Below are 26,718 nucleotides of genomic sequence, written 5' to 3' on the forward strand. Positions count from 1 at the left end.
TCGCCCTGGCCCCGAACCGCACGTGGTAAAGAAACTCTCCTGTGTCCCCACGCCGGCTTGGCACCGTCACGTCCAGCCTCCCCCAAGCCTTCTTAACTGTAGAGGGGGCGCCGAGCGTCACCGGGCTGCTGGGTAGCCAGGAAAAAACGGTCGGCTTCTTCAGCCAGGGCACGGGGCTCCGTAATGGACGTGTCGGCTAGCGCCGTCTGGACACAGGAAGGCAAGTTGCGCAGGAACGTCTCCATGAACACATATATACATACACAATATATCCAGTCTCTGGTAGTGTTACCTTATTATGAGAGTGCTCTCATACTGGTTTGATTCTGAAATGTTATATATTTATATAACTATATATATCTGCGTGTGTGTGTGTGTGTGTGTGTGTGTGTGTGTGTGTGTGTGTGTGTGTGTGTGTGTGTGTGTGCGCGCGCATCTGTAGCCTGTTATTGTCTCATTACACCGCACTGTGAATGAATCAAAGTAAATATATAAGTGGTCATGAACACATCTGTCCATCAGACAGAGGGCTGCTGTGCCTCCTGTCATCATTAATGGATGTCTCTTTAAAATGACCGCTCAGAGGAGAGGAGTTCTCATTTCTCTAACCGCCTGCTGCTTCCCCTCCTCTCTCCTCGGTTCCCCTCCTCTCTCCTCGGCTCCTCTCTCCTCGGCTCCCCTCCTCGGCTCCTCCGCTCGCATCTCCTGTGGGCGGGACTAAGTCTCGAAGAAAGGAGTCGAGGAGGGGAAATCCCAGAAAAGAGATACGGCCTGTGTGCGTGTGTGTGTGTGCGTGTGCGTGTGCGTGTGCGTGTGCGTGTGTGTGTGTGTGTGCGTGTGCGTGTGTGTGTGCGTGTGTGTGTGTGTGTGTGTGTGTGTGTGCGTGTGTTCCTGTGTGTGTGTTCATCAGACAGTGTCAGAGAATAAAACAGTTGAAAGAGTTCACATACAGTTTTATTCAAGAATCAACACCTTGTTATTTACATTCCCATAATGCACTTGTGCTGCTCTACAGGAGAAAGAAGAAGTTTATTTATTAGTCAAAGCTTCTTATAGGCATCTTTAATGAGCAGTTTCTTTCTCACTGTTCACTTTAATCAGATATACAACAGAGAGAAGCAACAGATGGAATTCAAACACAGAATTTAGTTAGTGTGTGTGTGTTCTACATGCTGAGATGCAGCCCCCCGTCCACCAGTAGCTCCGCCCCCGTCACATACTGACTCTCCAGCAGGAAGAGGACGGCCTGAGCCACTTCCTGTCCGGTCCCAAACCTCCGGAGAGGGATCAGACGCTCCGAATCCTCAAGACCCTCCGTCATGTTGGTCCGGATAAAACCTGCAGGAGATGAGGTAAGATGAGATAAGGTAAGATGAGATGAGGTAAGGTGAGATGAGATGAGGTGAGGTGAGATGAGGTAAGGTGAGATGAGATGAGATGAGGTGAGATGAGATGAGGTAAGGTGAGATGAGATGAGGTGAGGTGAGATGAGGTAAGGTGAGATGAGATGAGGTAAGGTGAGATGAGATAAGGTGAGATGAGATGAGGTGAGGTGAGATGAGGTAAGGTGAGATGAGATGAGATGAGGTGAGATGAGGTAAGGTGAGATGAGATGAGGTAAGGTGAGATGAGGTGAGATGAGGTAAGGTGAGATGAGGTAAGGTGAGATGAGATGAGGTGAGGTGAGATGAGGTAAGGTGAGATGAGATGAGATGAGGTAAGGTGAGATGAGGTAAGGTGAGATGAGATGAGATAAGGTGAGATGAGATGAGATGAGGTGAGATGAAGTAAGGTGAGATGAGGTAAGGTGAGATGAGATGAGATAAGGTGAGATGAGATGAGATGAGGTGAGATGAGGTAAGGTGAGATGAGGTGAGATGAGATGAGATGAGATGAGGAAATATAAGATAAGGTGAGATGAGATGAGGTGAGATGAGATGAGATGAGGTGAGATGAGGTAAGATGAGATAAGGAAATATAAGATAAGGTGAGATGAGATGAGGTGAGATGAGATGAGATGAGGTGAGATGAGGTAAGGTGAGATGAGGTGAGATGAGATGAGATGAGATGAGGTAAGGTAAGATGAGATAAGGAAATATAAGATAAGGTGAGATGAGATGAGGTGAGATGAGATGAGATGAGGTGAGGTGAGATGAGGTAAGGTGAGATGAGATGAGGTGAGGTAAGATGAGATGAGATAAGATGAGGTAAGGTGAGATGAGATAAGGAAATATAAGGTAAGGTGAGATGAGATGAGGTGAGATGAGGTAAGGTGAGATGAGATGAGGTGAGGTGAGATGAGGTGAGGTGAGATGAGATGAGGTGAGGTAAGATGAGATGAGATAAGATGAGGTAAGATGAGATAAGGTGAGATGAGATGAGGTGAGATGAGGTGAGGTGAGATGAGGTAAGATGAGATGAGATAAGGTGAGATGAGGTAAGGTGAGATGAGGTGAGATGAGATGAGATAAGGTGAGATGAGGTAAGGTGAGATGAGGTAAGGTGAGATGAGATGAGGTGAGATGAGGTAAGATGAGATGAGATAAGATGAGATGAGATAAGATGAGGTAAGGTGAGATGAGGTAAGGTGAGATGAGGTAAGGTGAGATGAGGTAAGGTGAGATGAGGTGAGATGAGATGAGGTGAGATGAGATGAGATGAGGTGAGATGAGATGAGATGAGGTAAGATGAGATGAGATAAGGTGAGATGAGATGAGGTGAGATGAGATGAGGTAAGGTGAGATGAGATGAGGTGAGATGAGATGAGGTAAGATGAGATGAGGTAAGGTGAGATGAGATGAGGTGAGATGAGATGAGGTGAGATGAGATGAGATAAGGTGAGATGAGGTAAGGTGAGATGAGGTGAGATGAGATGAGATAAGGTGAGATGAGGTGAGATGAGATGAGATAAGGTGAGATGAGGTAAGGTGAGATGAGGTAAGGTGAGATGAGATGAGGTGAGATGAGGTAAGGTGAATTGAGGTAAGGTGAGATGAGGTAAGGTGAGATGAGATGAGGTGAGATGAGGTGAGATGAGGTGAGATGAGGTAAGATGAGATGAGATGAGGTGAGATGAGGTAAGGTGAGATGAGATGAGGTGAGATGAGATGAGGTGAGATGAGATGAGATAAGATGAGATGAGATAAGGAAATATAAGATAAGGTGAGATGAGATGAGGTGAGGTGAGATAAGATTTTTAAAACAAATGTTATTTGCATTTGTTTGAACTATACACCCACCCTGTAAAAGAGTTGGAAAAACCTAATACATTACAAAATCAAATAAATAAACAGATTTTCATGAGTAAATATCATTTAAAAACATCCTCCTTTACACACTTTAAAAACAAAGACTACACCTATCCTTTAACATTTCAATATTAGAGAGTCCTTCTCCCCCAGTGAGCACAGCGCCTGGCCAACAGCCCACACATCCAGAACCCACCCTCAGACGCGCTGCCACCAGCCCCCTCAGACAGAGCACTGCATCCGTCCATCCCATTCCAGCAACTTGGTTCTTTCTACTTTTCCAGATCGCTCATGTTGCATTAGCAAACAAGAAATGCATCAGTACTAGAGCTTCCCTCTTTCTCAGGATGTATCTGGGCCATGGACACAAAGTGGTAAGGAGGAAACCTCCCCCAACCCTTCCACCCACCCCTGTAACATAAGACCACCTAATCGGGGACAGGACACCACTAAATGCTCCAATGTTTCTGCCATAAAACAGAACGGACGGCGCCCCCTTGTGCCTGGGTCAAAATGAGCTCTGTATTTGTTAGTGGCTATTGCTCCGTGTATAATTCTCCATTGGATGTCAGCCATCCGTTTCTGAACCAGAGATGTATACAGGATCCGCCAGCTGCCCTGAGGGGAAAAGGGGAAAATCTCCCCTTTCTGTCAAAAATACTTGAACGTGTCATTGCCTCACAACTAAAATCCCACCTCAGCTCCAACGACCTCTTTGACCTCTTTGAGCCATTTCAATCCGGTTTCCGATCAAAACACAGAAACAGCTCTTCTGAAAATCACAAACGACCTCCTCCTCTCCTCTGACTCCGGCAACCTGAACATCCTCATCCTCCTCGACCTCACCGCAGCATTCGACACCATCAACCACACCATCCTGCTGTCCCTCCTCGAATCATCACTCAACATCACCGACACTCTCCTGGCTGAAATCCTACCTCACCGACAGACATCAGTTTATCAACATCAACAGCTGCACCTCCTCCACTGCTCCTCTGTCCCAAGGCGTCCCCCAGGGTTCGGTGCTTGGCCCCCTCCTCTTCATCCTCTACATGCTCCCCCTTGGCAAAATAATTTGTCGCCACAACCTTTAATTTCACTGCTACGCCGATGACATCCAACTTTATATCTCAACAAAAACCATCACCCCCACAACACACTCCACTCTCACCAACTGCCTCTCAGAAAGAAAAGCATGGATGCAAACAAACTATCTCCAACTGAACAGCGCCAAATCAGACATCATCATCATCGGCCCCCCATCCCGGATCAAAGACATCCAGAATTTCAACTTCACCATTAACAGCCACACTCTATCCCCCCCCCCTCACATCCACACTCTATCCCCCCCCCTCACAGCCACACTCTACCTCCCCCCCCCTCACATCCACACTCTATCTCCCCCCCCTCACATCCACACTCTATCTCCCCCCCTCACATCCGCAACCTCGGAGTCATTTTCGACAGTCAGCTCAAATTCAACCACCACATAAATCACATCACCAGGACCGCCTTTTTCCTCCTCAAACACACTGCCCGTCTCCGCCCGTCACTCTCCTCCTCTGCTGCTGAAACCCTGATTCATGCATTCATCACTTCACGACTCCACTACTGCAACAGCATCCTCTACGGCAGGCATCCTCAAAGTCCGGACTCCGGTCCGGATCCGGACCGAACGACAACTGTCTCTGGACTCTGAGCGAAATTATACTTTTCATATGTATTATCTGTGTTATTTTTGAGACAACGCAACGAGTCAAAATTCTCCGCTGTGTACAAACAGCGCTCTATCTGTCTGTGTGTGTCTGTGTGTGTCTGTCAACGCATTGGTCCAATCACATTCAGCATCCCGTCAGCGTTTTTTCCCCCCCACCAACACTCTGCGAATCAGAGGCACAGTAGGGCGGGTCTTCGCGGAATGCGGGTGGGAAAAATGTGTGTTTAAAAAAAAAAAAGTCAGAGCGAGAGTTAACAGCTCATCTAGTTGCATCTGTACTGTAGCTAGCAGCCTAGTTTCACCTACCGGGGACCCCGGGGCGGCATGGGGTGGCAACTGCCACCCTAAAAATAGGCCTTGCCACCCAGTTGGCAGCTTTGTTTTGAAAGAAAAGTTGTGGCTCATCGGACATTTATGAGAGAACGTCTCTAATGTCCGAGTGCAAGTGAATGCAGCACAAGACACACGTCTTGTAACGCACGTCAACCCATGGCGCGAGCGTTGAAATATGATTGGCGGCGATTTCATTTGAACGGTACGGCGCAAAACGAGAAGCATTCGGACCATAGACTGATTCGGACCTAAGTACTGAAGGAATGAGGTATTTGCGGTCTACAATGACAGAGAAGAGACTGTCAAGTTTGGCTGTACATTGAATCAATGGCTGTTCATTGAATCAAAACGCACTAAAGCTTTGGATCTTACTAATTTGGTGAGGCGTTTTGCTGAACAAAATGGTAATCGCGGCATTCAGCTGTAATAGACATGATGCTCTGCTCACGGGATGAGCATACAAAACTGTTAAGATGATGACCTTACGAGTTTTTTCTTTGTGGGGGTCTGCCCCCAAAAAACTGTTCTAAGTCCTGAGAAAGTCAAATAAGACGGTGTGTAAAACTACACTGCCCAGCCAAAAAAAAGTAACCACTTTTTTTTAACTAGGCCAGTAGGTAAGGACTTTCCACTGGATAATAACTGAAGTATAAAATAATGCATGACTGAAGTGATGGAGACCATGTTTGAAGGCAAACAAAAAGAGGAAATGACAGGTCAAATAAAGCAAATCCCCCTCTCAGATTCCACAGCAACCAGAAGAACATAAATACTGGCTGGTGATTTGATTAATCAGCTTTGTGATGGAATACAAAATGCACAGTGCATTTCCTTAGCTGTGGATGAGTCCACTGGCACCACTGACAATGCTCAGTTGCTGGTGTTTGTGAGTTTTTATGATGAGGCAAAGGGGGAGTTTGTTGAAGATGAGTTGGGCCTGACGAACCTCAGTGGACACACAAGGGGGCAAGACACTTATAAAGCAATGATGGGAATGCTGAATGAAAGAGGGTGCGGCTGCCTTTATTCATAACTGTGCAGCTCTGCGACTCTGAGGGATCAAGCACAGACGCAATAACAATGAAAACTGCTGCACACAGATTATTTTTGTTTTTGCAACCTCGTGTTAAGAATCTTGTTGCAATTGTTTAAAATGTTGAATGACCGTAATCATCGGACCTTTGTCTTATTAAAAACATTTTTTTGGACCTTTAACATTTGTATTTGAGTACCCCTGCTCTACGGCATACCATCCAACCTCCTCAATAAACTGCATCCAGAACTCTGCTGCCCCCCTCCTCACCCACACCCGCTCCCCAGACCACATCACTCCCATCCTCCAGAACCTCCACTGGCTCCCCGTCCGTCAAAGAATCCACTTCAAAGTCCTCCTCATTACTCACAAAGCCCTCAACAACCAGGCCCCCCCCTACCTCACAGACCTGCTGCACCACCACACCCCTTCCCCCTACCTCACAGACCTGCTGCACCACCACACCCCTTCCCCCTACCTCACAGACCTGCTGCACCACCACACCCCTTCCCCCTACCTCACAGACCTGTTGCACCACCACACCCCTTCCCCCTACCTCACAGACCTGCTGAACCACCACACCCCTTCCCCCTACCTCACAGACCTGTTGCACCACCACACCCCTTCCCCCTACCTCACAGACCTGCTGAAACACCACACCCCTTCCCCCTACCTCACAGACCTGTTGCACCACCACACCCCTTCCCCCTACCTCACAGACCTGCTGCACCACCACACCCCTTCCCCCTACCTCACAAACCTGCTGCACCACCACACCCCTTCCCGCTGCCTCCCCTCATCAGAAGCCAACCTCCTATCCATCCCCGCCCGCACCAATCACCGGACCTGGGGGGACAGAGCCTTCTCCGTCGCTGCCCCCTCCCTCTGGAACTCACTCCCACAACCCACCAGAGACTGCACCGACCTCACCACCTTCAAAAAACTCACCTCTTCAATCTGGCTTTTAATGTGTGATTGTTTTTGTATTATTTTACTTTATCTTTAACTCTATATGTATTTGTTGTTCCTTTCTTTTCTTTTCTCTTCACTGTATCTGTAAAGCGTCTTTGAGCACCTGTAGAAGCGCTAACAAATTAAATCTATTATTATTATTATTATTAAAAGCCCAAGCCAAACACATCCGTCCGCCTCGACTCTCTGACGCCTGCGAGCGAGCTGAGGTTTAGAACCTTTACGCAGCTAAGGTATAGCTTCTTCCCACTGCAGGAGCTGAACGTTCCAGGTGTTAGAGTCCCCAGTGATAGCAGGAGACCATCCTCCTCTCTCCATTCCCCCACCGCAGGACCCACCCTCAAGGCAGGAAAAACATACTCGTGTCCCTTTCTCCACTGGTCAGCCAGATCTGCATCCAGAGCAAAAGTCCGGTGGGATGGCGACAGCGACTGCCACACCTCATCTACCAAGTTCTCCAGAACTCGGGTTGATCGAATGGCCGTCACCTCAGCCAGTGTTTCTGTGGAGACCCCCGTCAAATGGCCAAGCTTTACCACTCCCGCTTCAATTAATACATTCTTTAGGGTGGCCGAAGAGAAAAGGGTTCCAGAAAGAAAACCAGTGTCAAACAGTGGCTCCTCAAACAGCCAACTCCCAGGCCGGGGGTCGGGGGTCGGGGGTCGGGTGGTCTGGTGAAACTCAGAATCTTCCAGGCATTGATGACTGAGCAGTAAAAAGGTGTAAGTCCAGTTATCTTGTACGCAGGGCCCTTCAGCAGAAACAGGTGTTTATCCAAACCAAAGCCCCCCGCCCTCCAGAGCAACGGCCGGACCCTAGCCAGCCAGCAGGGAGAGGCACCATACACCAGCCTGCAGTCTAAAAGCAGCAGTCCTCACAGTAATGTCCACGAGGCCCTGCCCCCCCCCTCCGCCACAGGCAGGTACAGGACCGATGCTGGCACCCAGTGTTGACCCGACCAGAAGAAATCCACGAGGAGCCGCTGCAGTCGTTTCATGAGGCCCAGCGGTGGGGTTAACACCTGGAGTCTGTGCCACAGAAGGGTCAACAGGTCATGGTGGTGGGCTGCTACAGACCCCCCTCAGCTGTCAAGGACTCTTTATCTTCATTGGCAAAACTTTTATCTCAACTTTCCTACAAGGAAATAGTGCTGCTTGGTGATTTGAACTGGGACTGGTTAACTTCTGTGTCAGAGGATTTTTAAAACCTTTGCATCTCTTTGAATATTACTCAGATGATCCAATCCATTTTATCTCTAGAGCACATTTAAAAACAACAGAGTTGAACAAAGTGCTGTACATCAACAACTGTATAAAAACATAGCTTAAATACATCAAAACAGACAGCACATGAAACAAATGTAAAACACGAGACACTGAACCCAGATCAGAAGAGACTGAGGAACTCCTGCATGAGTCTAACCTGGAGGGGCAAGTCTAACCTGGAGGGGCAAGTCTAACCTGGAGGGGCAAGTCTAACCTGGAGGGGCAAGTCTAACCTGGAGGGGCAATTCTAACCTGGAGGGGTAATTCTAACCTGGAGGGGCAAGTCTAACCTGGAGGGGCAATTCTAACCTGGAGGGGCAAGTCTAACCTGGAGGGGCACGTCTAACCTGGAGGGGCAATTCTAACCTGGAGGGGCAATTCTAACCTGGAGGGGCAAGTCTAACCTGGAGGGGTAATTCTAACCTGGAGGGGCAAGTCTAACCTGGATGGGTAAGTCTAACCTGGAGGGGTAAGTCTAACCTGGAGGGGTAATTCTAACCTGGAGGGGCAAGTCTAACCTGGAGGGGCAAGTCTAACCTGGAGGGGCAAGTCTAACCTGGATGGGTAAGTCTAACCTGGAGGGGCAAGTCTAACCTGGAGGGGCAATTCTAACCTGGAGGGGCAAGTCTAACCTGGATGGGTAATTCTAACCTGGAGGGGCAAGTCTAACCTGGAGGGGCAAGTCTAACCTGGATGGGTAATTCTAACCTGGAGGGGCAAGTCTAACCTGGAGGGGCAATTCTAACCTGGAGGGGCAAGTCTAACCTGGAGGGGCACGTCTAACCTGGAGGGGCAATTCTAACCTGGAGGGGCAATTCTAACCTGGAGGGGCAAGTCTAACCTGGAGGGGCAAGTCTAACCTGGAGGGGCAAGTCTAACTTGGAGGGGCAATTCTAACCTGGAGGGGCAAGTCTAACCTGGAGGGGCAAGTCTAACCTGGAGGGGCAAGTCTAACCTGGAGGGGCAAGTCTAACCTGGAGGGGCAAGTCTAACCTGGAGGGGCAATTCGTTCCATAACTTTGGAGCTGCAACAGCAAAGGCTCCGTCTCCTCGCTGCTTCAACCTCGATGTAGGGCCTTCCAGAAGGAGTCTGTCAGCAGACCTCAGTGACCGTGTGGGTGTGTATGGTTTGAAAAGATCTGCCAGGTACGGTGGGGCTAAACCGCTTAGGGCCTTGTATGCGAACAGTAACATTTTAAATTGTATTCTAAAATGGACTGGTAGCCAGTGTAACGAGGCGAGTACAGGTGTAATACGTTCACGCCTGTCTGTCGTTGTAAGGAGGCGCGCAGCAGCATTCTGGACCAGCTGTCGGCGTGACAGGGAAGCCTTGGTCACTCCAATATAAGGAGCATTGCAGTAATCCAGTTTAGTGGATATAAAACAATGTATTACTTTCTCAAAGTCATTAAAAGAAAGGAAAGGCTTGACCTTTGCTAAAAGTCGGAGCTGAAAGAAGCTGGATTTGACCACAGAGTTCATCTGTTTGTCTAGTTTAAAATCACGATCAATCCGTACGCCCAGGTTTGTGACAATGGGTTTCACATATGGGACAAAAAGTTCATCGCCACCCAGGCTCTGATGTCCTGCAGACAGCCAGACAGACGTTGCTGAGGGTTTGGGTCATTTATTTTCAGGGGCATGTAGATTTGCGAGTCATCTGCATAAAAATGAAATGAGACACCATATTTCTTAATGATAGCGCCCAGGGGGAGCGGGTACAGGGAAAATAAAATCGGCCCAAGAATGGAGCCTTGGGGTACCCCGTATGGGAGAGGAGCAGAGGAGGAAGTACATTCATTAAGATTTACATTAAAACTTCTTTCAGACAGATACGACTTAAACCAGTCTAGAGCAGTACCACTGATTCCCACAAAATGCTGCAGGCGAGAAATGAGAATACTGTGATCGACAGTGTCAAAGGCAGCCGTCAGCTCTAAAAGTATAAGAACAGCTCTGTTCCCAGAGTCAGTAGCTAAAAACAGGTCATTCAAAACGTTTAAAAGAGCAGATTCAGTGCTGTGGAGGGGGTTAAACCCAGACTGGAATACCTCAAGAATACCGTGCACATTTAAGACGGACTGTAACTGCTTCAGGACCACTTTTTCAAAAGATTTGGACATAAAAGGAAGTTTAGAGATAGGTTGAAAATGGTCAAAAACAGAGGTGTCCAGGTTTGGTTTTTTAATCAAAGGCTGGACCTCAGCATGTTTGAGGCACTTTGGTACTTCTCCTGTAGTCAGGCTGCTGTTAGTTATATTAAGAACGTTAAGTCCAACAATGTCCCAGATATCTTTGAAAGATCGCGCAGGGACAACATCGCTTGGAGAACCTGAGGGTTTCAAGTGAGCAACAATTTATATTAGAGCAGGAAGTGACAGGTGTCTTTTAAAAACAGACAGATTATAGACAGTCCTACTCGCCCTAACACTAAGTCCCCAAATAAACCCTCCCTAATTGATCTCATTCTAACTAATGTTCCCTATAAATACTCATCTGATGGAGTATTAGTGAATGATCTGAGTGATCTCTGTGCTGTAGCCACATTAGGGACACTAAGGTCCAAAAGGTTAAACCTCGCATTATCAGTAAGAGACACAACACATTTTGTGGAGCAGGGTTTTGTTCATGACCTGTTTGGGTTTGATTGGGGAAAATGGATCTGTGTGCTGAGGTAGAAACTGCATGGTCTCATTTTTATCTTGGTCTTATGGAGATCATTGATAGACATGCACCTCTGCGTACATTTAGAGTAAAGGGACGAGACAATCCTTGGTTTCCTGCTGAACTGTCCAGTCTCCTTCATGAGAGAAACAAGGCCTGGGCAAAGGCTAGGAAATCAGGCTCAGAGGTAGAAGGGCTGCGTTTCAGGCAGCTAAGGAATAGCTTCACTTCAAATGTCAAAAGTGCTAAATCTAAGTACTATCTGTCAGTTACCAAAGAAAACCTAAATAATCCTAGGAAATTTTGGAAAGCCATAAAATCGATATCCCCCGGTGAGATCCGTAATGAGCTACCTCCGTGCCTCACCACAGCATCTGGCTCTATATCGGACAGGGCCACCATGTTACATTGCTTTAATGAGCATGTTGTGTCCTGTGGCTCTCTGTTTGACTCTGTCACTAACTATTCTGTCTAAGGACAGAGGGTCTAAGGACAGAGGGTCTGAGGACAGAGGGTCTAAGGACAGAGGGTCTGAGGACAGAGGGTCTGAGGACAGAGGGTCTAAGGACAGAGGGTCTGAGGACAGAGGGTCTGAGGACAGAGGGTCTAAGGACAGAGGGTCTGAGGACAGAGGGTCTAAGGACAGAGGGTCTGAGGACAGAGGGTCTGAGGACAGAGGGTCTAAGGACAGAGGGTCTGAGGACAGAGGGTCTAAGGACAGAGGGTCTGAGGACAGAGGGTCTGAGGACAGAGGGTCTAAGGACAGAGGGTCTGAGGACAGAGGGTCTAAGGACAGAGGGTCTGAGGACAGAGGGTCTAAGGACAGAGGGTCTGAGGACAGAGGGTCTGAGGACAGAGGGTCTAAGGAAAGAGGGTCTAAGGACAGAGGGTCTGAGGACAGAGGGTCTGAGGACAGAGGGTCTGAGGAAAGAGGGTCTAAGGACAGAGGGTCTGAGGACAGAGGGTCTGAGGACAGAGGGTCTAAGGAAAGAGGGTCTAAGGACAGAGGGTCTGAGGACAGAGGGTCTAAGGACAGAGGGTCTAAGGACAGAGGGTCTGAGGACAGAGGGTCTAAGGACAGAGGGTCTGAGGAAAGAGGGTCTAAGGACAGAGGGTCTGAGGACAGAGGGTCTGAGGAAAGAGGGTCTAAGGACAGAGGGTCTGAGGACAGAGGGTCTGAGGACAGAGGGTCTGAGGAAAGAGGGTCTAAGGACAGAGGGTCTGAGGACAGAGGGTCTGAGGACAGAGGGTCTAAGGATAGAGGGTCTAAGGACAGAGGGTGTCGTATTGTCATACTGATATTCTGTACAAACTGTGAAGTCCACTGAGACAAATGTAACATTTGTGATATTGGGCTATATAAATAAACATTGATTGATTGATTGATTGATTGATTGATTGATTGGTTGATTGATTGATTGATTGATTGATTGATTGATTGATTGGTTGATTGAATATAGGCCTTGTAAGTAACTCACTGATTATGGTATGACTCGCTTGAAGTGAATATTTCCTCCCTTGTTGTTCAGAGTTTGGTTATTTATGGTTTTTGCACTTATTGTGAGTTTCTTTGGATAAAAGCGTCAGCTAGACGTAATGCAATGTTGTTGTTGTTGTGTTGTTGTTGTGTTGTTGTTGTTGTTGTTGTTGTTGTGTTGTTGTTGTGTACCTGGAAGCAGCAGGTTGACTCTGACGTTTCTTGAAGCCACTTCTTTAGCCAGAGAGCGAGTGAAGCCCTGCAGACCGGACTTCGAGGCGCTGTAGACGCTCTGACCCGCGTTCCCCTTCAGACCCACCACAGAGCCTGGGACAACAACAACAACAACAACAACAACAAACAGGAAGGTTGTAAATAAGCTCTGGCAGCAAGCTTTATGTGTTTACTGCACCTATACTTTATTGATCCCAAATTGCGAACTGCATTGCACATGAGAAGAAATTAAAGAGTAGAAATAAACAATACTAGAATTGAAACATCTCCAAATAGAATGAACACAGCTTTAAGAAGTAGAAGATATGCAGTAGACCGTGAAGAGAAAAAATCGTATAAAACTTGTCGATGTGAACATTAATGTGTAAAACGGTTAAAAAGAAACAAGAGTCATCATTTTCCAGTTCTTTGTTTATTTTTAGGGTTAAAATAAATTAAATGTAACATTTAATGGCCTCTAAATCCTAAAGTGATGCACGCTGCCCCCTAGTGTCCAGAATAACAACCACAGCTGTATTTCCTCACCGATGTTGACGATGGCGCCGCCTGGTGGCCGCAGCATGCTGCGCAGCGCCGCCCTGCAGGTCAGCATGGAGCCCAGCAGGTTAGTGTGGAGCATAGAGACCATGAGGTGAGGGGGGGTCCTCAGGAGGAGGGAGTCCCTGCACACACACACACACACACACACACACACACACACACACACACACACACACACACACACACACACACACACACACACACACACACACACACACACACACACACACACACACACACACACACACACACACACACACACACACACACACACACACACACACACACACACACACACTTTTTACCTCATATTCGTAAACCATATATATTAAACTGTTTACATAAAGTTGTATTTATAATAATATTTGTTATAGTGTAATTATAGTGCAGAGATGTGTGTCTGAATCCCCCATGATGCATCAGCAGCTCAGGTGTTCTCACCTGTTGATGCCGGCGGCGTTCACCAGGTAGGAGACGCTGCCGCAGGTTTTCTGGATGGTCTCGAAGCTCCTCTGCACTTCCTGTTCTTCAGAGACGTCACAGCTGAGGGACAGATGGTCTCCTGAAACATGGAACAAGTCAACGTTAAAAGCTGTCAGAACAATAAGTCGTGGAGTAAAGTACTGACACCAGAAACAGGAACTTAAGTGCAGTAACAAGTATTTGTACTCACTACTTCCCTTCTCTGCTCTACTCTGTAGCTGCTAATGATGATAACGCTTTGAGACTTGTTGCTCCTGTCTGTCATCAATATATCACAGCTCTCAGATATATACAGAGCCTGTCTCTGATTGGCTGAAACACCAAACAGATCATTGGAGCATTACCCATAATCCCCTCTGTTTCAGCCCTGTTTCCAAAGTGCTGATTCTCTGTCTGTTACTTTAGATGAAAATAAGGAGCCCCTCCCCACGCCCCTCTGAGAGACATTTGGTTACAAAGAACTCAATGGAGCTCTAGGAGGAGATTCAAGTGATAAGGGGGGGGGGGGTTACCTTGGTTGCTGATTGGCTAATGGTTACACAAGACAAAACATCGTTATGACATCATCAAGTGGCCAAAATCTGATCAGCTCATTTTCAGACAGGTTTTTATAGAAATGGATCAAAAAGAGAGAGAATCTTTGATCCTGAAACTTTCAGAGTCTCTTTCCACAGAGGGGACACATGTTGATGTAGAAGAGACATGAAGAAGAGGGGACACATGTTGATGTAGAAGAGACATGAAGAAGAGGGGACACATGTTGATGTAGAAGAGACATGAAGAAGAGGGGACACATGTTGATGTAGAAGAGACATGGAGAAGAGGGGACACATGTTGATGTAGAAGAGACATGAAGAAGAGGGGACACATGTTGATGTAGAAGAGACATGAAGAAGAGGGGACACATGTTGATGTAGAAGAGACATGAAGAAGAGGGGACACATGTTGATGTAGAAGAGACATGGAGAAGAGGGGACACATGTTGATGTAGAAGAGACATGAAGAAGAGGGGACACATGTTGATGTAGAAGAGACATGAAGAAGAGGGGACACATGTTGATGTAGAAGAGACATGAAGAAGAGGGGACACATATTGATGTAGAAGAGACATGAAGAAGAGGGGACACATGTTGATGTAGAAGAGACATGGAGAAGAGGGGACACATGTTGATGTAGAAGAGACATGAAGAAGAGGGGACACATGTTGATGTAGAAGAGACATGAAGAAGAGGGGACACATGTTGATGTAGAAGAGACATGAAGAAGAGGGGACACATGTTGATGTAGAAGAGACATGGAGAAGAGGGGACACATGTTGATGTAGAAGAGACATGAGGAAGAGGGGACACATGTTGATGTAGAAGAGACATGAAGAAGAGGGGACACATGTTGATGTAGAAGAGACATGGAGAAGAGGGGACACATGTTGATGTAGAAGGGACATGGAAAAGAGGGGACACATGTTGATGTAGAAGAGACACGAAGAGGAGGGGACACATGTTGATGTAGAAGAGACATGAGGAAGAGGGGACACATGTTGATGAAGATGAGACATGAAGAAGAGGGGACACATGTTGATGTAGAAGAGACATGAAGAAGAGGGGACACATGTTGATGTAGAAGAGACATGAAGAAGAGGGGACACATGTTGATGTAGAAGAGACATGAAGAAGAGGGGACACATGTTGATGTAGAAGAGACATGGAGAAGAGGGGACACATGTTGATGTAGAAGAGACATGAAGAAGAGGGGACACATGTTGATGTAGAAGAGACGTGAAGAAGAGGGGACACATGTTGATGTAGAAGAGACATGAGGAAGAGGGGACACATGTTGATGTAGAAGGGACATGGAGAAGAGGGGACACATGTTGATGTAGAAGAGACATGAGGAAGAGGGGACACATGTTGATGTAGAAGAGACATGGAGAAGAGGGGACACATGTTGATGTAGAAGAGACGTGAAGAAGAGGGGACACATGTTGATGTAGAAGAGACGTGAAGAAGAGGGGACACATGTTGATGTAGAAGAGACATGAAGAAGAGGGGACACATGTTGATGTAGAAGGGACATGGAGAAGAGGGGACACATGTTGATGTAGAAGAGACACGGAGAAGAGGGGACACATGTTGATGTAGAAGAGACACGGAGAAGAGGGGACACATGTTGATGTAGAAGAGACATGCAGAAGAGGGGACACATGTTGATGTAGAAGAGACATGAAGAAGAGGGGACACATGTTGATGAAGAAGAGACATGAGGAAGAGGGGACACATGTTGATGTAGAAGAGACATGAAGAAGAGGGGACACATGTTGATGTAGAAGAGACATGAAGAAGAGGGGACACATGTTGATGTAGAAGAGACATGAAGAAGAGGGGACACATGTTGATGAAGAAGAGACATGGAGAAGAGGGGACACATGTTGATGAAGAAGGGACATGGAGAAGAGGGGACACATGTTGATGTAGAAGAGACACGGAGAAGAGGGGACACATGTTGATGTAGAAGAGACATGCAGAAGAGGGGACACATGTTGATGTAGAAGAGACATGAAGAAGAGGGGACACATGTTGATGAAGAAGAGACATGAGGAAGAGGGGACACATGTTGATGTAGAAGAGACATGAAGAAGAGGGGACACATGTTGATGTAGAAGAGACATGAAGAAGAGGGGACACATGTTGATGTAGAAGAGACATGAAGAAGAGGGGACACATGTTGATGTAGAGACATGGAGAAGAGGGGACACATGTTGATGTAGAAGAGACATGAAGAAGAGGGGACACATGTTGATGTAGAAGAGACATGGAGAAGAGGGGACACATGTTGATGTAGAAGAGACATGAGGAAGAGGGGACACATGTTGATGTAGAAGAGACATGAAGAAGAGAGGACACATGTTGATGTAGAAGAGACATGAAGAAGAGGGGACACATGTTGATGTAGAAGAGACATGGAGAAGAGGGGACACATGTTGATGTAGAAGAGACATGAGGAAGAGGGGACACATGTTGATGTAGAAGAGACGTGAAGAAGAGGGGACACATGTTGATGTAGAAGAGACATGGAGAAGAGGGGACACATGTTGATGTAGAAGAGACATGAAGAAGAGGGGACACATGTTGATGTAGAGACATGGAGAAGAGGGGACACATGTTGATGTAGAAGAGACATGAAGAAGAGGGGACACATGTTGATGTAGAAGAGACATGGAGAAGAGGGGACACATGTTGATGTAGAAGAGACATGAGGAAGAGGGGACACATGTTGATGTAGAAGAGACGTGAAGAAGAGGGGACACATGTTGATGTAGAAGAGACATGGAGAAGAGGGGACACATGTTGATGTAGAAGAGACATGAAGAAGAGGGGACACATGTTGATGTAGAAGAGACATGGAGAAGAGGGGACACATGTTGATGTAGAAGAGACATGAAGAAGAGGGGACACGTGTAGATGTAGAAGAGAGGACACATGTTGATGTAGAGAGACATGAAGAAGAGAGGACACATGTTGATGTAGAAGAGACATGAAGAAGAGGGGACACATGTTGATGTAGAAGAGACATGAAGAAGAGGGGACACATGTTGATGTAGAAGAGACATGAAGAAGAGGGGACACATGTTGATGTAGAAGAGACATGAAGAAGAGGGGACACATGTTGATGTAGAAGAGACATGAAGAAGAGGGGACACATGTTGATGTAGAAGAGACATGGAGAAGAGGGGACACATGTTGATGTAGAAGAGACATGGAGAAGAGGGGACACATGTTGATGTAGAAGAGACATGAAGAAGAGGGGACACATGTTGATGTAGAAGAGACATGAAGAAGAGGGGACACATGTTGATGTAGAAGAGACATGAAGAAGAGGGGACACATGTTGATGTAGAAGAGACATGGAGAAGAGGGGACACATGTTGATGTAGAAGAGACATGAAGAAGAGGGGACACATGTTGATGTAGAAGAGACATGAAGAAGAGGGGACACATGTTGATGTAGAGGAGACATGGAGAAGAGGGGACACATGTTGATGTAGAAGAGACATGAAGAAGAGGGGACACATGTTTATGTAGAGGAGACATGGAGAAGAGGGGACATATGGTGATGTAGAGGAGACATGGAGAAGAGGGGACACATGTTTATGTAGAGGAGACATGGAGAAGAGGGGACACATGTTTATGTAGAGGAGACATGGAGAAGAGGGGACATATGGTGATGAGGAAGAGACATGAAGAAGAGGGGACACATGTTGATGTAGAGGAGACATGGAGAAGAGGGGACACATGTTGATGAAGAAGAGACATGAAGAAGAGGGGACACATGTTGATGTAGAGGAGACATGGAGTAGAGGGGACACATGTTGATGTAGAAGAGACATGAAGAAGAGGGGACACATGTTGATGTAGAAGAGACATGGAGAAGAGGGGACACATGTTGATGAAGAAGAGACGTGAAGAAGAGGGGACACATGTTTATGTAGAAGAGACATGAAGAAGAGGGGACACATGTTGATGTAGAAGAGACATGGAGAAGAGGGGACACATGTTTATGTAGAGGAGACATGGAGAAGAGGGGACACATGTTGATGAAGAAGAGACATGAAGAAGAGGGGACACATGTTGATGTAGAGGAGACATGGAGAAGAGGGGACATATGGTGATGTAGAGGAGACATGGAGAAGAGGGGACACATGTTTATGTAGAGGAGACATGGAGAAGAGGGGACACATGTTGATGTAGAGGAGACATGGAGAAGAGGGGACACATGTTGATGTAGAAGAGACATGGAGAAGAGGGGACACATGTTGATGTAGAGGAGACATGGAGAAGAGGGGACATATGGTGATGTAGAGGAGACATGGAGAAGAGGGGACACATGTTGATGTAGAAGAGACATGGAGAAGAGGGGACACATGTTTATGTAGAGGAGACATGGAGAAGAGGGGACACATGTTGATGTAGAAGAGACATGGAGAAGAGGGGACACATGTTTATGTAGAGGAGACATGGAGAAGAGGGGACACATGTTGATGTAGAGGAGACATGGAGAAGAGGGGACACATGTTTATGTAGAGGAGACATGGAGAAGAGGGGACACATGTTTATGTAGAGGAGACATGGAGAAGAGGGGACATATGGTGATGTAGAGGAGACATGGAGAAGAGGGGACACATGTTTATGTAGAGGAGACATGGAGAAGAGGGGACACATGTTGATGAAGAAGAGACATGGAGAAGAGGGGACATATGGTGATGTAGAGGAGACATGGAGAAGAGGGGACACATGTTTATGTAGAGGAGACATGGAGAAGAGGGGACACATGTTGATGTAGAAGAGACATGGAGAAGAGGGGACATATGGTGATGTAGAGGAGACATGGAGAAGAGGGGACACATGTTTATGTAGAGGAGACATGGAGAAGAGGGGACACATGTTGATGAAGAAGAGACATGAAGAAGAGAGGACACATGTTGATGTAGAAGAGACATGGAGAAGAGGGGACACATGTTGATGTAGAAGAGACATGGAGAAGAGGGGACACATGTTGATGTAGAAGAGACATGGAGAAGAGGGGACACATGTTGATGTAGAAGAGACATGGAGAAGAGGGGACACATGGTGATGTAGAAGAGACATGGAGAAGAGGGGACACATGTTGATGTAGAAGAGACATGGAGAAGAGGGGACACATGGTGATGTAGAAGAGACATGGAGAAGAGGGGACACATGGTGATGTAGAAGAGACATGAAGAAGAGGGGACACGTGTAGATGTAGAAGAGAGGACACATGTTGATGTAGAGAGACATGAAGAAGAGAGGACACATGTTGATGTAGAAGAGACATGAAGAAGAGGGGACACATGTTGATGTAGAAGAGACATGAAGAAGAGGGGACACATGTTGATGTAGAAGAGACATGAAGAAGAGGGGACACATGTTGATGTAGAAGAGACATGAAGAAGAGGGGACACATGTTGATGTAGAAGAGACATGAAGAAGAGGGGACACATGTTGATGTAGAAGAGACATGGAGAAGAGGGGACACATGTTGATGTAGAAGAGACATGGAGAAGAGGGGACACATGTTGATGTAGAAGAGACATGAAGAAGAGGGGACACATGTTGATGTAGAAGAGACATGAAGAAGAGGGGACACATGTTGATGTAGAAGAGACATGAAGAAGAGGGGACACATGTTGATGTAGAAGAGACATGGAGAAGAGGGGACACATGTTGATGTAGAAGAGACATGAAGAAGAGGGGACACATGTTGATGTAGAAGAGACATGAAGAAGAGGGGACACATGTTGATGTAGAGGAGACATGGAGAAGAGGGGACACATGTTGATGTAGAAGAGACATGAAGAAGAGGGGACACATGTTTATGTAGAGGAGACATGGAGAAGAGGGGACATATGGTGATGTAGAGGAGACATGGAGAAGAGGGGACACATGTTTATGTAGAGGAGACATGGAGAAGAGGGGACACATGTTTATGTAGAGGAGACATGGAGAAGAGGGGACATATGGTGATGAGGAAGAGACATGAAGAAGAGGGGACACATGTTGATGTAGAGGAGACATGGAGAAGAGGGGACACATGTTGATGAAGAAGAGACATGAAGAAGAGGGGACACATGTTGATGTAGAGGAGACATGGAGTAGAGGGGACACATGTTGATGTAGAAGAGACATGAAGAAGAGGGGACACATGTTGATGTAGAAGAGACATGGAGAAGAGGGGACACATGTTGATGAAGAAGAGACGTGAAGAAGAGGGGACACATGTTTATGTAGAAGAGACATGAAGAAGAGGGGACACATGTTGATGTAGAAGAGACATGGAGAAGAGGGGACACATGTTTATGTAGAGGAGACATGGAGAAGAGGGGACACATGTTGATGAAGAAGAGACATGAAGAAGAGGGGACACATGTTGATGTAGAGGAGACATGGAGAAGAGGGGACATATGGTGATGTAGAGGAGACATGGAGAAGAGGGGACACATGTTTATGTAGAGGAGACATGGAGAAGAGGGGACACATGTTGATGTAGAGGAGACATGGAGAAGAGGGGACACATGTTGATGTAGAAGAGACATGGAGAAGAGGGGACACATGTTGATGTAGAGGAGACATGGAGAAGAGGGGACATATGGTGATGTAGAGGAGACATGGAGAAGAGGGGACACATGTTTATGTAGAGGAGACATGGAGAAGAGGGGACACATGTTGATGTAGAGGAGACATGGAGAAGAGGGGACACATGTTTATGTAGAGGAGACATGGAGAAGAGGGGACACATGTTTATGTAGAGGAGACATGGAGAAGAGGGGACATATGGTGATGTAGAGGAGACATGGAGAAGAGGGGACACATGTTTATGTAGAGGAGACATGGAGAAGAGGGGACACATGTTGATGAAGAAGAGACATGGAGAAGAGGGGACATATGGTGATGTAGAGGAGACATGGAGAAGAGGGGACACATGTTTATGTAGAGGAGACATGGAGAAGAGGGGACACATGTTGATGTAGAAGAGACATGGAGAAGAGGGGACATATGGTGATGTAGAGGAGACATGGAGAAGAGGGGACACATGTTTATGTAGAGGAGACATGGAGAAGAGGGGACACATGTTGATGAAGAAGAGACATGAAGAAGAGAGGACACATGTTGATGTAGAAGAGACATGGAGAAGAGGGGACACATGTTGATGTAGAAGAGACATGGAGAAGAGGGGACACATGTTGATGTAGAAGAGACATGGAGAAGAGGGGACACATGTTGATGTAGAAGAGACATGGAGAAGAGGGGACACATGGTGACCTTTAAAGCACGGTGGTCTCGTGTTCCTGTCAGCTCCAGAGACTCAGAGCCTCCACCATGGCACCGTTTCTGGTTCTGAGAGTCTTGCATTGTTAAAGCAACAACAGACTGATCCAGCAGCAATTATTATTATTATTATTATTATTATTATTATTATTTATGTATTATTATTATTATTATTATTATTATTATTATTATTATTATTTATTTATTATTTCTGGACTTTAACCCCGCACAGACTCAGACCCTCATCCCGGCACCAGACACTTTTCACGCTGCTCCGGCCCGTCTGCACATTCTCAAGATCATGAAGTGAGTGTTTATAAATGTGTCTTTGATTGTGTGAATACCTCTCTTTATATATCTTTGTTTTTGTATTCTGGACACAGTATTTGGATCTCTCTGAACACACAAAGTGAAAGATTAACAATAACGTTGACGTTGAATCTACTCCTTGTTGCAGCTCCCTGCCTCGGACCCTCCATCGTGGCACAGCTTCTGATTCTGATTACAATGATTTAAAGAAGTATTTTGAACCTTACCCGTGAAATGATCAAGTTAGACACTCTGTCCAGATGTATTCCTCTGTCTCCCTGACCTGCTGCTATAGATCATCATTGGGTTTGTTTCATCATCATCTCACTTCCAGCTGCTCTTGTTATTGATCAAACTGATCTGAGACACTGCGTACACATTGTGATGACTGTAGGTATTACTTCCTGAATGTTACTGAACAGACGGCACGTGGTTTGTCGTGCTTTGCTTTCTGTGATTTTGTTCATGTCTGTCTGTGACACACAGAAGGTGCATCTCAAGGGGTTTATCCTAATAAATACATTTCTATATAATAATTATATATTTAATATTATTGTGTTGCTCCATACCTCCGGGCAGAGCCTCCATCGCGGCCCGGGCAGAGTCCTGGTCCCTGGAGAGGACCACCACCCTGCAGCCCCTCTCTGCCAGCAGCAGGGCCACGGCCCCCCCGATGCCTCTGGAGCCCCCGCACACCACCGCCAGCCGGGACATCGTGGAGAGAAACACCCCCTGGAGGAGAAACCAGTAAACAACAACAACAACAACAACAACAACAACAACAACAACAACAACAGAGGCCTGTACTACGAAGCTGGTTCAACCTAACCTGGATATGTTGGAGTTAGCCGGTTGGTCTAATCCCAAACATACGCGCTCTCACTAAACTGTCCTACGACGCGGGTTATCAAGTAGATCGCTCAAGCCAGCCGTGTCCTATCTAATTAGGAGCGTTCACATGAAAGGGGTGGTATCTGGAGCATTCGACCAATCACAAACATGGAGAAGCGTACTGACAGCACAGCGTCATACTTCCTGAATGAAAAGTCAACTATAATATTAGACATATGAAGAAGTTAAACTTTAAACATCCATGACTTAAACACTTGATCCAGGATCAAAGCCACATAGCTGCACCTGCAAGGTGAATCCAGCTGGTAACAGAACAAGTGTTTGAATGCGTACATGAACAGGTTTATGATATCACTGCCCCGTCTAAGACACCATCTGACTTTCATTACATTTGACTCCAGTGTTTCCTCAACTGAATGTGTTGCTTCAAATAATCCTTCTGCATCCAGTATGTGACACTGTGAGTGTTGCACGGCCAGATACGGCTCAGCTGACTCAGATAAGGAGATGATACATTATGATGTGATATGCCGCGGACTGTACTTAATGTTACTCTGATCCGGTTACTTATGTAGTGGCAGATATTTAAGTAAGCTTTCTTAACGCTAATGTTCTAATAGTCAGATTGCTCTGAAGATGGGAGGTGATATTCTATTCATGTTCACGTTCACACAGTCAGTGATTTTGGCCGGCCGTCTTTCCTGCAACGGCAGCTTTTCTGTATTTCCTTTCTCCTGTAATATGACTTGATCGCTTTAAACTCCGCACACTGAGCTCTGATTGGTCAGCAGGCAGTGCTTTCACTGAGTTGAGCTCTTAGCCTGCAACCTAACCTGCTCCGGGTCAGGCTAGCCGCTCAGCATCAGTTACCATGGAGATCTAGCCCGCTAAAAAGAGAACGAGCTTCGTAGGACCGGAAACCCAGAGTTTCCCTGAAGTTAGCCGCTAAGAGAACATCCAGCTTCGTAGTATACCCCCCAGGCTTCTCAGTACAGGCCTCTGAGCTCCTCCAATAATGCAACATATAATAAAATACAAAAATAAAAAATAGTGCAAGAAGTCTATATAAATGTAAATAGAATATGATATTTACAAGAACACAATATGAAATGTAATAATGTACATTAAGACACAATTAAATAAGGTTGATTGCGGTGATAACTATCTATATAAATAACAGGTAGATTGCAAGATGACAAACAGATGAATGTTTATCGAGAAAAAATATTTTTTTTTTATTACGCAGTATATCAAAAGAAAAAAAATGCAAGAAAACTATATTTTCTCCCCAAAAAGTGCAGTTTCTCATGAAAATGTTCAGAAGTTGGAGTGAATCAAAAGAGGTGCGCTGCTGGTCCAGTGTTGTAATAAAATGCTTCATTGATCTGGAATCACTGTGTTACAAGACAGATGCAAACAAGAACAACACGTGACTTCTGCCTCTTATGACTTCAGGGAGAAAGAGTGATTCATGCATTTAACAGCCTCAGCGGAGATGCAGATTTAACAATCATACTCAGTACTAAGTTAGGAGAGAAACGTGTACAAATACTGTCGATAAACTACTAGTAGCTATTAAGAGAGTTAAGTACAATTAGTTAACGTTACTAATACTGGAGACACTCCGAGTACTGGTTGTGCTTAAGACACTCTATCAGGTGTTATGTGGATTATAAATAGAGTTAAATTGCTTTATTATTACAAATATTAACCCTTATTTCCAGTGTTGTGTCCACGTGTTGAAAGCTGTGTGTACTTCAGGCTCAGTCTGTAGTTTAGAGTTTCTGCAGCTGAGATTAAATACTAAAGTGTATTCTGTAACTCACCTGTTTCAGACTGAAGTCACCTGTTTCAGATTGCTCGCTGTTTCTTTGAGAAGAAGCTCCCTGAATGACAGATGCGGAGAGTCAGACGGGCGCCGCCATGTTTGTTTCCACTGTTGTTGTGATGACGCTGTGTGACCGACAGAGGGCGCTGTGGTCACACAGAGACACACATTACTGAGAGCTGACTCTAAATACAACATATCAAGTAAGTTAATAGAAATAAAATTAAAATAAAACTGTGAAAAACAAAAAGTTAATTAAAACATTAAGACATTTAAGATTCATTAAAAAATTGTTTACATTTAATTTTAAAAAAAATCACTTTTCCGCTGTATGTAAAAAACATGTTTTACTTAATTGTTATGTATAAAATGTTTAATCATCAAAACATTTTTAATGGAAATTCTGAAATACTGGATATGAAGAATGAGCCATTATGATGACTTTTGGTACATTTAGGAGAAATCTACAGACAGACGAAGGTAGTCAAATAAACTCCTGGTTGGGACTTCGGATGTTTTCTCTGCACCTGTCTGAAAGAAGAGACGTTATGAAAGATAAAGACCCGAGAATTTCATGAAAAACGATGTTTAATTATCGTTATTATCCACACAGACTCAGAGATCAATGAGAAGCGTCTGCAGGGAGGAAGCAGCCCGTTTAGTAGAACAAGATGAATTATAGAAACAACCAATAAACCCTGAGTTCACACACACACACACACACACACACACACACACACACACACACACACACACACACACACACACACACTTTTGGGGGCAGGGGCTCAAGTGAGAAAAAGGGCACATCCCATAATCATTTATTAAAAAAAATGTCAAACTAAAAGTTAAATAAAGTTGCAAATCTCTGGCTTACCGACCAATTAATTTTAATACCCTCACACTCACGCAATTGTTTAATACTCAACATAATTCCACAAAATGATCAGTTAACACAGAGACAATGGTCTTCTTTAGTATTCACTACACGCAAGAGCAGACACCAACAAAGGAAACTATGCCACAATGTGCATCTTTTCTATGCTACCCGTTAATTGCTATAATAATTAGTTTATTTTAGCACAACATTAAGTACTTTGAATTATTTTTGTGGTATTGAAATAAATAACACTTCAAAATCAACAAAAATCTTCACACAAAACTGAAAAAGGCTGTTCTCTACATAAATGCGCGAACCAACCTACACTCCAAACTACAAGTAGGCCTAAGTTTAGTTACAACAATTACACTTAATGCATTCTGCTCTCCTCTCCTACTCATTTAATTGGACAAAACACATAAAAAATGCTGAAAAAACGGTGCAAAAATATGTATTAAGAACATTCAAAAATACTGAAACTTTACTGAAATTATTCAACAAGGTCTTGAAATCTGAAATTAAATATTTTGTTAATAACATCTTTTGTTACTAACTTTCTTTGTATCTTGTTCCTTTCTTTGCACTTGGAAGTTGTTAAATATGTTTTCGTGTCTTCACTTGTTGTCTCTCCTTCCTCCCTTACAGCAGCTGTTTATTTCTTCACTGTGGATAACAGGAATGTCCTTCTCAATAGCGAGGAGGAGGAGGAGATCAGAAAGCCTCTCTTCTGTACTTTGGCTTCTGAGTGTGTCTTTCACACCCCGGCAGCTTAGTCATTTGTTCATCACCACTCACCTTCAAAATGAACCAAGAAAAGCCGGCATAATGTGGGACAGTAAGGTGGGAGGTGCTGCTACCTGTCTGAAGGGACTGCCGATGTCCGCACGTGGAGGGAGGGAGGGAGGGAGGGAGGGAGGGGAGAGAGAGCAGCGGAACTTCACAGTCTAATCTCCCGACCTGATATTTTTATTTTTTATTCAATCAATATATTTTTGGAAAAGTGAGCGCAAACAGCAGTAGATACATATTCATTTATTTAAAA

At 45.5% G+C, this 26,718-nt stretch overlaps 1 protein-coding gene across 2 annotated transcripts; it reads right to left on the reverse strand.

Annotated features, from left to right (window-relative positions):
- Positions 1–932: 932 nt before the first annotated feature.
- cbr4 (carbonyl reductase 4) lies at positions 933–24,950 on the reverse strand. Of its 2 annotated transcripts, none has more exons than XM_079665450.1 (6): positions 24,795–24,950; positions 22,686–22,848; positions 13,925–14,045; positions 13,469–13,605; positions 12,902–13,036; positions 933–1,338 (listed from the first exon to the last, which is right to left on the reverse strand). In XM_079665450.1, exons 2-6 carry the CDS (start codon positions 22,828–22,830, stop codon positions 1,166–1,168), a joined length of 711 nt encoding a protein of 236 aa, XP_079521576.1. In that variant the 5' UTR covers positions 22,831–22,848; positions 24,795–24,950; the 3' UTR covers positions 933–1,165. The 2 variants fall into 2 exon arrangements, with proteins under 2 accessions (XP_079521576.1, XP_079521577.1); XM_079665451.1 differs by having other exon boundaries at positions 24,815–24,904.
- Between the last annotated feature and the right edge of the window lie 1,768 nt (positions 24,951–26,718).

This window comes from Notothenia rossii (genome assembly GCF_949606895.1).
Source record: "Notothenia rossii genome assembly, chromosome: 1".
Lineage (NCBI taxonomy): Eukaryota > Metazoa > Chordata > Actinopteri > Perciformes > Nototheniidae > Notothenia > Notothenia rossii.

Coding starts and splice junctions, on each gene's coding strand:
- cbr4 (XM_079665450.1), bottom strand. CDS start 22,830: ATGTCCCGGCTGGCGGTGGTGTGCGGGGGCTCCAGAGGCATCGGGGGG. Junction 13,606..13,924: donor AACGCCGCCGGCATCAACAG/GTGAGAACACCT, acceptor GTGTGTGTGCAG/GGACTCCCTCCTCCTGAGGA. Junction 1,339..12,901: donor AGTCAACCTGCTGCTTCCAG/GTACACAACAAC, acceptor CATCTCCTGCAG/GTTTTATCCGGACCAACATG.